The sequence below is a fragment of the Trachurus japonicus genome, unplaced genomic scaffold, assembly GCF_045865225.1.
Source record: "Trachurus japonicus isolate A0001 unplaced genomic scaffold, Traja_1.0 AP030989.1".
Taxonomy (NCBI): Eukaryota; Metazoa; Chordata; class Actinopteri; order Carangiformes; family Carangidae; genus Trachurus; species Trachurus japonicus.
This window is the reverse complement of record NW_028221122.1, coordinates 532-12,815: the sequence shown is the minus strand read 5'-3', so window position 1 is coordinate 12,815 and position 12,284 is coordinate 532. Positions and strand designations below refer to the sequence as shown.

The window sequence follows — 12,284 nt, the reverse complement described above, 5'->3', positions numbered from 1 at the left end:
GTTTATTGAACATAATATTATAATATAGCCTGAACCACCATCCAAAGCAACAAATATCATATTATTAGTCATTTTTGACTAATTATATGAAATACTACTAATAATGAATATTAATGAATAAATAATGAGTCCACTGATAATATAGATAGCTAACTAACCAATTTTAAATCTCTATTAAAAACCTCACTGTTTTAAAAAATCAAAAGTTACAGAATTTTTCTATTTGTTTGGATTTGTTGTTGCTCTCGTTGTGACTTTATAGTTTTTTATCTACTGTGCAAATACAGTGTCAGGAAAGGCACTATGTAAATAAAGTTTATTATTATTAACATTATTAGGTTTCAACTCCTCTCAGATCTTGTCCTCTCTCCTTCTGTCTCTGTGACATTAAAGACAAAATATCTCATCTATAAACACATTAATATCACATAATGTCACCCTGTGTCATCAAGCTTTTCTGCCTCTCCAGTGATATTTTCTGTCTCTTCCTGATGTTCGTGTGTGAAACGTTGTTGTTGCAGGTGGATAAAACCTGCAGCAGCACCGTCACCTCCTCCTGTGAGAGCAGCTTCAGAGTCGCCGGCCCCACGTCGCTGCCTCTGGTCAGTGTCTCCTCAGGCTGTGGGAACTTTGGAAACACTTTATAGAAACAAGTTGAGTTCCTGTCATGTGATCCTCTGTGTGTGTGTGTGTGTGTGTGTGTCTGTGTGTGTGTGTGTGTGTGTGTGTTATTGTGCAGGACTTCTCTGCAGACTTCTCCGACCTGGACGGCGTGGTGCAGCAGCGGCGTCAGGAGATGATGGAGAGCAGCAGCTCCGGCTCTCAAACTCCAGACTACGACAAACTGACCGGTATGTGTCTGTGTGTGTGTGTTTGTGTGTGTGTGTGTGTGTGTGTGTGTCTGTGTGTGTGTGTGTGTGTCTGTGTGTGTGTGTGTGTGTGTGTGTGTGTGTGTTGTCCTTCGTCCTCATTCCTCTGTCGTGTTGCAGTTTTATCTCATTCACTTTGGCCCAGAAGAACATGAAGCTCAAATCTCTAAAAAATCAGTTTGTGGTTCACAACAGGTCATAATTTCTTTACAAATCTGCTCAAAAATCACCCGTTTGTGTCTCTAATTCTTAAAGGGATAGTTCAACATTTTGGCCATTCATCTCGTAACGTTCTGTTATTATCTCATAGCGTGGTGAATGTGCAGGTCACAACTTGTCCACCAGAGCGTTTTGGAGTTGTTGGATTGTGTAATTGATGAGTTTGTTGAGGGAAACCAAGAAATCCCATGAGCCTCCGTAGCATAGCTCTGAGCAGCTCGCGGCTCTGCTCCAAAATGTGGAACTATCCCTTTAAAAAAACAGCAGATTAATAACAAAACAATAAAACAATAAATAAAGAGACAAAGTGCAGTGAGAATAAAACGGATCAGTGACAACTTTTTACAGCTTGTAATCTTCCTGTAAAATGATCCACCCACTGTCAGACATATAAATAACTATGACATTGATGAGATATAAGTAGATGAACTGTACATGTTGTCATTCAGTGTTATGCAGCTGACTGTGAAAAGGTACAAAGGTTTTTGTTTTGTCACAAGTTGTTTTTTGTTTTTATGGGATGTTTCTTTAGTTTTTTATTTATTTTTACAAAAATGTTATGAAGTGTCAGTCACACTCATTTGCGATCATCATGGTGAAACAGCATCTTCACATTTTGAGGAAGTAACTTTTTATTTTGACGTCACAAAAACTGACACAAAAACTGAGTTTTGAAACAAAGTTGAAATGTTTTGGTCGTTTTCTGACCTTTCACAAACACAGTGAAGTTTTTAATGAACCATGAAACTGTTGTGACAGTTTGAGTGAAATTTAAGAATGAGCCCAAAACGCCTGAACTCTTGTGTGAAGCTGCTGCTGTTCACACTTTGTCTTCACTCCGGGTGTCCGGTGTCTCACTCACTGTTTAGTTTTCAGATCTGTGGAACGAAGCCGAGTGAAATCTGAGACGTCGTCAGGAAAACGCAGCTCAACTGTTGAATAAAGGAAGAACTCGTCCTCCTCTGCACACTGTCTATCCTTTTCTGTTAACTCACAGGTGTGTGTGTGTGTGTGTGTGTTTTACCTGAGCAGACTTCCCCGGCCTGCCTGACACCTTCCTGGGCGCCGTGAAGGGCGGAGAGGTGTCGGTCCACGCTGACATCCACCTCCAGAGTCCGGCCCAGAAACACAGAACCGCCCTCAACAACGGTACCAGAGCTGAGCGCATCTTAAATACATAAATACAATGAACCCTGTTGGGTTTAAAGGAAACAACTTGTTTCTTCTCTTCTTATTCTGGACTTCTCATCCATTCACTGCTGCCATTTTTGTTGTTTATATGTTGTATATTCATTTAGTTTTTTAAGTATTTTATATCTGCTTTGCTACTGCAACATTACAAATGTCTTATTTATATCTTATCTTATAGTCTTTTATCTTGTCTCATCTTGTCTTATTTCACATTTATCTCATTGTATTTCATCTGATCTTAGTATCTCATCTTGTCTCATCTTATTGTATCTTATATATCTTATCTTATCTGGTTTTGTCTCATATTATCTTGAATATTTCATCTTATCTCGTTTTATCTTATCCTGTATTGTCTCATTATCTTGTCTTATCATGTCTCATCTTGTCTTGTCATATCTCATCTTGTCTGCTCTTATCCTCTCTTGTCTTGTCTTGTCTCATCTACTTTAATCTTGTCTTATTTCACATCTATACATCTTATCTTGTTGTATTTCATCTGATCTTAGTGTCTCGTCTTGTCTTATCCGATTATGTCTCATCTTATTTAATCTCATCTTGTTGTATCTTATATATCTTATCTGGTCTTGTCTCATAGTAACTTGTATCATCTGTTCTCATCCTGTCTTGTCTCAACTTGTCTCATCTCATTTTATTTCACCTTATCTGGTTTTGTTTCATATTATCTTGCATCATCTGATCTTATCTGGTTTTGTCTTATCCTGTATTGTCTCATTATCTTGTCTTATCATGTCTCATCTTGTCTTGTCATATCTCATCTTCTCTGCTCTTATCCTGTCTTGTCTTGTCTTGTCTTGTCTTGTCTCATCTACTTTACTCTTGTCTTGTCTCGTCTTGTCTTACACTCCTCTTTCTGTCTCTGCTTTGTTTACAGGTTCGGTCAAACCGTCCCGTGGAGACAAATCCTCCAACTCGGTGTCTCTTCACGCCGTCCTCCTCATCTACTTGGTGTTGTGAGTGGAAACCTGAGAACCTGAGATCAGTGTGGATTTCCATTTTCTGGGCGTGTCAGTGATTTGTTGTTGCTGTGTGTTAATGTGTGTGTGTGTGTGTGTGTTTGTGTGTCTGCTCAGAGTCGGCGTCCTGGTCCTGTCCTCCTGCTACATGGCCTTTAAGATCGTGGCTCTGGAGCATCGTCTGAACTCCCTGGTGTCGGTGGGGGAGCACATTCGCACCGAGTAAGAGCCAGAAGCTGCACCCTGCACGCTGCTGTTTTCCATTTTCCTGCGGTCCGTGAACATCACATACTGTACACATGATTTGGTTACAGTGTACCGTGTCGGTCTTGTCTGCAGGAACGCCGTGAGCCGCAGATCTCAGGACGAGCTGAACGCAGAGATCTACGGAGAACTGTCCACCAACCTGTTCAAGCTAGAAAAGGTTTGTTTTGCACATTTCATATGATTCATAAAACACCTTTTATATCTTCTGTTTACCTGTACGTCACAACAGAGTGATAGGAGGAGATCACAACATCCAAAGACAATTTGATTTCTGACCCTTAAACACAAATTAGAGCAGAAACCCACATCTGAAGGATATAAGCAGCTTTTGGACTTACTTTATTGTTCCATACAGGGAAATCTGACTTGGGCCTCAGAATAGACACAGACAGTTAGATACAGCAGCAAGAAACAACAATAGGCGTACCCCATAGGCTGTAAAAAGAATGGACGTAGCACCCGTGACGTCACCCATTGGTTTGGGGGAGTCTGTTTTGTGCCGCTACTACGGGGGTTTGAACCGCGCCATGTTGGATTCTACTTGCCATATTTGGAGCGGTGCGGCCGTTGGCCGGCCGAGAGCCCGCCCACTGGCCTCGAAGCAGCGGTCTCCGGACCTGTCACTCAACGGTTCAGCGCCCTAATTGGCCAGAACTTTAAACCTAATAACAGTAAAACGGTAGAGTTTTAAAAAAATTCACCCCCCTCAGAGTGTGTGCGGGGGTAGAAACTATCGGTTGAGACCAAAAAAATAAAATGTACCAGGCTGTAAATATGTTTTTTTAAGCTGTAAAATCGGCTATTTTAACATGGGGCTCAATTGGAGTTGCTCCCTTCTGGAGCCAGCCCCCAGCGACAGCCCAGGGGATTGCAGTTTTTTGAATGCGGAAGTGAGCTTCACTTCTCAGACCGACAACTGCCCCCTTGGCGTACCCCAGTGCATTTCAACTTCAAGTAATGGGATAAAGTGATACAGATGTTTTAATGCATGAACACTTTATTCATTCATACATTCTCTCATACATTGGATGACATGAATTGTAGTGAAAATAAATGATTCATCTCTTTGCTGGGGACGTCTAGGAGCCCTCTGTGCCTGGACCTCACTTTGAGACCCACTGCTCTAGAAGACCTCATGCAGGAGGAGGTGACTAACAAACTGATCATCAACAGTGAAAAAGTTTGAGCCAAACTCACACTATGGAGTCAGAGAAAGTTAGATAAGATAGGATAAGATGAGATCTATACTGTCCTGGAGGTGGTGGAGCAGGTCTGTTCCAGGTTTCACTTTGTTATAGGTCAGATACTCTACACACCAATACAGTACAGTATAGTACAGTATAGATAGGTAGTGCCATGACGAGGCATGTTTAGGTGTCAAATTTAGAAACATTTCCTACCTTGGAGCCAGGCTTCCTGCTGCAGCAGTGGGACTTTCTAGTGTAACATAATAACAGCTTTGATAATGATAAAAAAACAATATTTGCATAACACACTGTATAACACACAACAAAGTTACAAAGTTTTTACAAAAAAACCTGAAATGTCATACATAAATGTATAGAACAAATCGCCTTGTTGTTTAGCCTACATATACTTCCGGGTAGAAAACCAGCATGAGAACAATAGTGACGGACGAGAGTTTTGCTTTATATATCTAATTTTTCACGTCACTATATCACCGTTTAGACTAATCTGATGTTTGTGAAGTCTATAAAACCAATGATTGGACAAACAAGTGTGCATGTTTTTTGTAAGTAGTCATGGTTATCGTAAATTGGCAGGGCTAACCGTTACCTGTTTAACTTAAATAACTCAGTAACTCAATAAACGGTCCATGAAAAAATATTTTTTCCAGCATATCTTAGTTACAACATGATTGAACTAACTGGAGTAGTTTCATGTCGTGTCCGACAACGGAAGGGTTTTAACAGTTGACGTCCTGATGTTAGCTTAGCTACTGCCGTTAGCTTAGCTACTGCCGTTAGCTTTGTGACCGCCGTTAGCTTGAAGGGGTTACCACAACGATAGCTAGACAGACACCCAGGCAGAAGCTGGCAAAAAAGGCGGGAAAAAGATTTTCTGCTTCAGTGCTGGTCTCACATTTGGGCATATTCTAACAAAACGGTAACTCCTATCAGAATAAGAAGCGTATCGTGAGCAACCAGAGGACTTCCTGAACACGTTGATATGTCTTTGGTGTTTCTAGAGTAAATATTTTTGAAAGCTTTTGTGAACTAAAAGAAAGAGTCACTCAGGAAATCAGCTCTAAATTTTGTATTGGAGTCAAGGGGCAGCAGGAAGGAATCTGGCCACACTCGAAGGCTCATAATTCAAATTCTATATCTCTCTGCTTTTTTGAGCACATTGTGAGAGAGAGGACAAGTTTGTCTACAACTGTGGAAAAAAAACATGTGTGTAGAGTGAAATATGTGACTGGGAGCAGCGTGGAAAGAGAAAGATTTCAGACGATTTCAGGCAACTTCTCCCACTCTGGCTGATGATGTCACCCACTCTAGCCCTGAACATTCTGTGCAATACACACCCATTAAAATCTCAAAATTTCTCCAAAAATGATCATGGTCATCTAACAGTGATTGATAAAAAACTACAAAACCGAAATGGGGAAAACCACATCAATAGACGGGACCTTTGTCTACATTTTAAAGTTTAAATGAAGTCTCTAGGTGAAAGTATGCCAGAGCGGTAGATGTTTGAAAAAGTAATAATTTTCTCCACAGATGTTAAATGTGGTTTTAATCATAATGTTTTCACATTACATGTTCTACTGTTTAGATCTTCCTGTCTGATTTCAAAATAAAAGCTGGATCAGTGGTGTTTTGGTTTATAGCCAAGAGGTACAGTAGACAAAGAGCAGGATCTGGTGTCTGTATTGTCTTAAAATTTAAAAAGTATTCACACAGTATTTCTGCAGAGAAAATTATCGGAATCATTATAAGATAAAAAAACAAGTTAACAACCATCTCCACAGAAGTTAAATGTGGTTTTAATGTTCATGTTTTCAGACGTGTGTCCCTTTCTGTCATCCTAGATTCAGAGAAACCTCCGGAAGCTGCTTGAAGAGACTTAAAGGAAGCGTCGGCCCCCTCTGCACTGAGGCTTCATCTTTAATATTTCATGGTAGTTGATCGGCAGCGATCATGTTTGATCAGCTGTGTTTGATCGGTTTCTGCAGCCGGCGTGAACTTTAACTGAAATTGTGCAATAAGAGCTTCTCACCCCCTTTTTTTTCCACTCAGGACTGTTTTATCGCTCTTTGTAGACAGGACGTAGAACTGGAGGGTAAACAGAAGCAGTGTGTTAGTGTTAGTGAAGCGTGTCGTATTTATCTGAGAGCTTTTATTTTACATTTCAGGATGGTGGGATTTTTATTTTCTGTGAAGGTCCAAAGGTCAATGTTTCCCAAACATTTCAGAAAAGGTCAATGTGTGCAGTTTTAATGTTAAATTGCCAAATAATGATATTTATGTCATGTTTCTTAGTCACTCAGCAGGATGTTGGATGTTTGTATCTTTTAATTTCATTTAAGTTTGATTGATGTTAAAAAATCGTACAAATGAGAGAAAATCTGATCAGTTTTATCTGTGTCTTATTGTACAGTGGGTACTAGTTTCATTTGGACGGTTTCACGCGAGATTCACGCGTGAGTCACGGGAGGCTCACGCGGATTTTTTGTGGAGGAGTAATTGTGTTTTCACCAGAAGCTGCAATGTGCCCAAAGAACCGCCAGGTGGCATCTGTGAGCAGCAGATCGCCTCTATAAGAGAGCAGCACGGAGCAGTGAACACGAATGGGGAATGCAATATAATAATAATAATAATAATACAGTATAGTTTTTCAATGAGAAAAATGTAACGACGGCAGCTATACGTCTCACTCTCTTTTATCGATCCTCTTGTCAGCTCCAAACACACCCATCTGCACCGCGATTATGGACCACGGCGTGGTTTTCTACACAGCAGTTAATTAACTCAGTGGGCGATGCTGCCGGTGTGTTTTTAAAATGAGCCAACTACTGTACAGTAGTGTTCATTCCCCACCTTGTTTGACTGAGAGTGTAGCTGGATGATTTCTCATGAATGAACGGGCAATAGCCTATGTCACTTTCGGGCTGGGCGATAAAACAGGATATCCTGAAATAACTTTCCCTCGATAGAAATAGGCTACAAGATGTGTGGATATAGGTTTCATTCATCCATGTTTTGACAGACAACACAAACAACCAGTGACAGGGACGGACTGGCCATAGGGCAATATGGGCTAATGCCACAGCAGCCGCGACCGAAGATGCAGCCGTGCTGATGTGACCGCAAAAAAAAAAGTCAGTCGGGGTCAGCTGGTTTACAGCCGGCCGACTCTGAAACACTCGAGACACAATAACATTAGTAACGCAAGAAAGGTATAGTTCACTTAGTAGAGCAGCTCTCACTGTAAGCAAAGATTTTATTTCAGTCTGGGATGCCAACGTGCAGTTTTAGTGAACAATGCATTTTCTCTTATCATCATTATTATGATCACTGATAGGCTATAGCCTATATGTGCGGCTATATATAGGCTACCGTATGTGTGTGTTTATGTAATGCAGGGGTGCTTTAAAAAAAACACAGTTGTCTGGACAGTAGGCATTTTTCTCACAACCGACCTCAAAAGCGAGGGCAGGTCCGCCGAAGCATCATTCTGCCCGTTGTCTTTGTTGTTACTTTGTTGCCGCTGCACAGAGCACATGGCTACTTAATTATGCACGTGCTGACCATATATGGTTATTAAAAAAAACCCATCTCTGATCTCTGCCCGCACATAGACAGACACAGGTTCACATACAGACAGGGGCGCACGGCAAATGCAGCTGCAGCGCTATTAAACTAGAGCAACAGCAACTCTCATATTTAAATTGTGTTTTATATTGATTTCATATATTTCACTGATTGCAATTAGGCTATAGAATGCTAGTGTGTGTTTTATTGAAAGCGAGGCTGGGTGAAAATGCTACAGTGGGGCTTATATGCAGCGGTCTGTAGGACCAGCTTAGAAACATCAGCGACACATTATCACCTTCATTTATCTCTGATCAATAGGTGTGCTTGTGGATACTTCACTCAAGTAGGCTACAGCCCTGCCCCCCACAGAACTTCACACAGCTGTTCAGTCAGCTTAGAAAAACCGGTTCTTACAGTAGCTACCTCTCCTCACACTTTTCATAAGCCGGAGGACAAAACTGTAGGCTTCATTGTTTCGTTTCATTTCGTTAAGTGAAAATCATCTCTGAATTATGGAACTAAAAATAAAATAGGCTTATCTTTAAAAAAAAAAGATCCTATGATATTTAGCCTAATTGCATTATTTTTATTCAAATGTGACTGAGACCTTTATCTACCTAAACAGATGGTAACATGAATAAATATCCTGTTTTGTATTTTTCTGGAAACTGTTACATTATGTAACGTGACCGCGGCACTCTCTCCCCCTCTCTCCCTCCCGAATTGGGCATATTATGATAAATATAACTGATGAAAACAATAATTGAAGAAAAAATAAGCTATTGTCGGCCCGAGGTAGGCTATAAGTGCCCAGAAATCGAATGTTTCATTTGTGTAAGTCGTAAGCTTCAGAAACCAGACAAATAACCAAGTCCAGTTGCATTCGATTTAAATTTCCTTGAGATAACTATGACCGGGAGTCCGGGACAAACGATAATATTCACAGGTTTAGTGCACGTGCACACGCCGGCCGGAGTCAACTCGCAACAATGTAGCTTTCCCTCGATTAAAGTAGTTCTGTCATCTCCCACTTTGTACCGGATAAGAGACAGCACCCGACAGATACAGTATGCTAAATGTTTGGATGCAGGTTGAAGTGTCAGTAGTCGCTGCAGGGACGATTGATACAGCTGTTTCAAATGTCCCTCACGCCACCGTGCGTAGTGATTGTGGTCACACTGCGCGATCAAAATATGTATATAAATCACCGAATTAATACCCTATTGTTTTGCAATGAACAACAACCGATTTGAATGAACAACATATTTTTAATAAACACCAGATATTTTTAATGAACAAAACGTGTTTATGACATGAATCAACAGATATTCAGCAAAGTGAGGGGAAAATGAAATGAAATGAAAATGAAAATGAAAATGCAGTCGTCCAACAACTCGTACAAAAGAAGAAAGGCGAGTTTAATCGAAATGCGGATCCTGACAATTACGCACGGGACAAAAATATTTATGTGACCTATTTATATTGTGAGAAATGATGTGACATTTTGGCAATGACGAGTACACTAGTATGTTGTCTGATATGCTGCATAAAAACGAGAGTAATGTCAGTAGTTTCTGTTTAAAACATGCTGTTTCAACCGTCCCTCCTCTGTGTCTCTAACGACCCGCATAGGTGGGGCGTTTGAGACAAATGTCAACTTATGTTCAAAGTTATCATCGCGATCATCCAATATGTGTTAAATTACACTTGTAACTAAGAGAATACACATGTGAGTTGTTGATCACATGATACAAATGTTTGTGTACATAACATCATCTTTGAAAAAGACGTTTAATGAAAAGTGTATCAATCGACCCGGCGCTCCTCAAACTTGGAGCCACCCAGCCAGGCTACAGGAGAGATCAAAGATATGCAGGGGACCCCCAAAAGGCTGAGAACCACTGATCCTGTTGAACGTAGGCTACTGTAACCACTGTGAAACAATAAAAACAACAACATTGATCTGATTGACCGGCGTAGCGGTCCCTCTCTCCATCCACTCTCTCTCGACCACAGCTGCAAATGAAGTACCTATGGCCTATGAACAGCGCCACTCTCCATTGCAGCTACGTTGTGGTCAAACGTGGAATTACCCCAAAATCTTTTGAGCTGCATCTCAGTACGATGCTTCCACCTAGTGGCTACAGTGTGACCTACAATTTCACGCAACGCGTGAATCACGCGTTACGTGAGGGAAACGTCCAAATGAAACTAGTACCCACTGTAAATACGGACTTTTTACTAAAACTGTTAATGTCGCCAAAATCTATTGATCACAGTCTGATTGGTTCATGTAACTGAAGAGATTTTCAGCTAACTGAAGATTTTGTCCAGTTTTACATTTCAGCTGTAAGTTTGTGTTTCTAGTTGTGAGACAACTGATGCTTTTCTACTTCGCTTTATTAAATAAAAGGCTGAGATGCTTCAAGAGTGTTTTTCATTTGTTGGCAGCAACTCAAACTCCAGGTGCAGACAGATGTTTGCATTATAGTTTATATATGTTTGTTTGTTTCTTCTCTTTAATTTCTCAAAAAACAGATGAACTAATTTACTGTATTATTTCAGATCTTTATGTTGCAGAATTTAATGTTTTTCCACCTTTCCTCTCACAGGAATCATCTGAGGCTTTTTATAATGATCCATCAGTCTCAGGAAGAGACATTTAACTTTATACTCAAAAACAAATCACCGTGGAAACGATCTGATAAAAACCTGCGTTCGTGGCCATCACCTTTCTACAGGGGGTTAGTGTGTGTTAGTCTGAGTATAAAGACGTAGCAGCACCTTATTGTCACGTCTTCAAGGACGTCAGGTGGCGTCTCTACATTAGTCCATTCACACTCTCTTTTTTTTATTCCTCCTGTTGCCGTTCTCCAGCTTCTCTCATCTTATTACAGACTGAGATAAGACAATATACAGTATGTCTGTGTACAGGTGCATCTCAATAAACTAGAATATCATGGAAAAGTCCACTTTAAGTAGTTCAAGTCATAGTGCATAGATGGACATAGGCTACTTTTCAGAAGGCCAACATTTCCATATTAAAAATGTATTTTTTAAATTGGTCTTTTGTAATGTTTAAATTTTATGGAGATACTTCATTTTAGGTCTTTATTAAATGTAAGCCATAATCATTACGGTTAAAAGAAATTTAATAAATAAAGACATAAAATGTTTTATTCTTCATTGTCATAGTTGCCTTTTTGTCTTTTTGTGTTGTCTACATTATTATGTGTAATGTGTAGGGCTGTTTTCGACTAAGGATTTTCATAGTCGAATCTGATTCGTCAGATTTTGCCGTAGTCGACTGATCGTCGAACCTTTTTTTTTTTTTTTAGATTTTTTTTTTTAGATTTCTTTTTCCCATTTCAAACAAAAGAGCTAAAACACCCAAAACAATGGTAGGTGTTAAACAAATACATTTATTTATTTCCCACACTTTGGATGATTTTTATAGGCACTCTAATTTTTAGTAGCCATTGTGAGCCAGGGTATGCGTTTATGTCACGTTGCCCTGGACAACGCTCCTTTTGCTCGGACTGTGAGTGGCAAATCAAACATCCCTCAACGTGATGAAGGATAGCGGTGGTCGTGGACACAGAGAAACCGGGTAAAACATGTAGTATCAAAACAAACGGAGGTCAGAAGGACTCGACAATCCGTACATTACGTTCATCAATCCTGTAACACACAGAGTGTGACCGCGGCACCGGCAGAGAGACAGACAGGCTGCAGAGGGACGAGATCACAGCTGTGACTCCCGACACTTGTGGTGCGTTCATGACAACTCGGAAGTCGGAAACTCAAAACCTAAAGTCAAAACTTTAGGATGTGTTAGGGAATAATTCATCTGTCTAACCATCAGAACTATTGACACTTGAAACGGTAAACACAGCTGATCCATCGAAAAAAAATCACCGCTGGAGTTAATTTATTTTCCGTGATTGAAAGCAGGTTCTTGAATGTAACTCGGTCAAAGTCAGATG

At 40.3% G+C, this 12,284-nt stretch overlaps 1 protein-coding gene across 1 annotated transcript; it reads left to right on the top strand.

Annotated features, from left to right (window-relative positions):
* Positions 1–521: 521 nt before the first annotated feature.
* Positions 522–7,119, top strand: LOC146959866 (GRAM domain-containing protein 2B-like; the record flags this gene model as incomplete). Its single annotated transcript, XM_085772829.1, has 7 exons — positions 522–602; positions 740–851; positions 2,121–2,237; positions 3,172–3,250; positions 3,371–3,475; positions 3,593–3,677; positions 6,573–7,119. Coding segments are annotated over 7 exons (618 nt in total), but the record flags the coding sequence as incomplete, so codon positions are not given.
* Between the last annotated feature and the right edge of the window lie 5,165 nt (positions 7,120–12,284).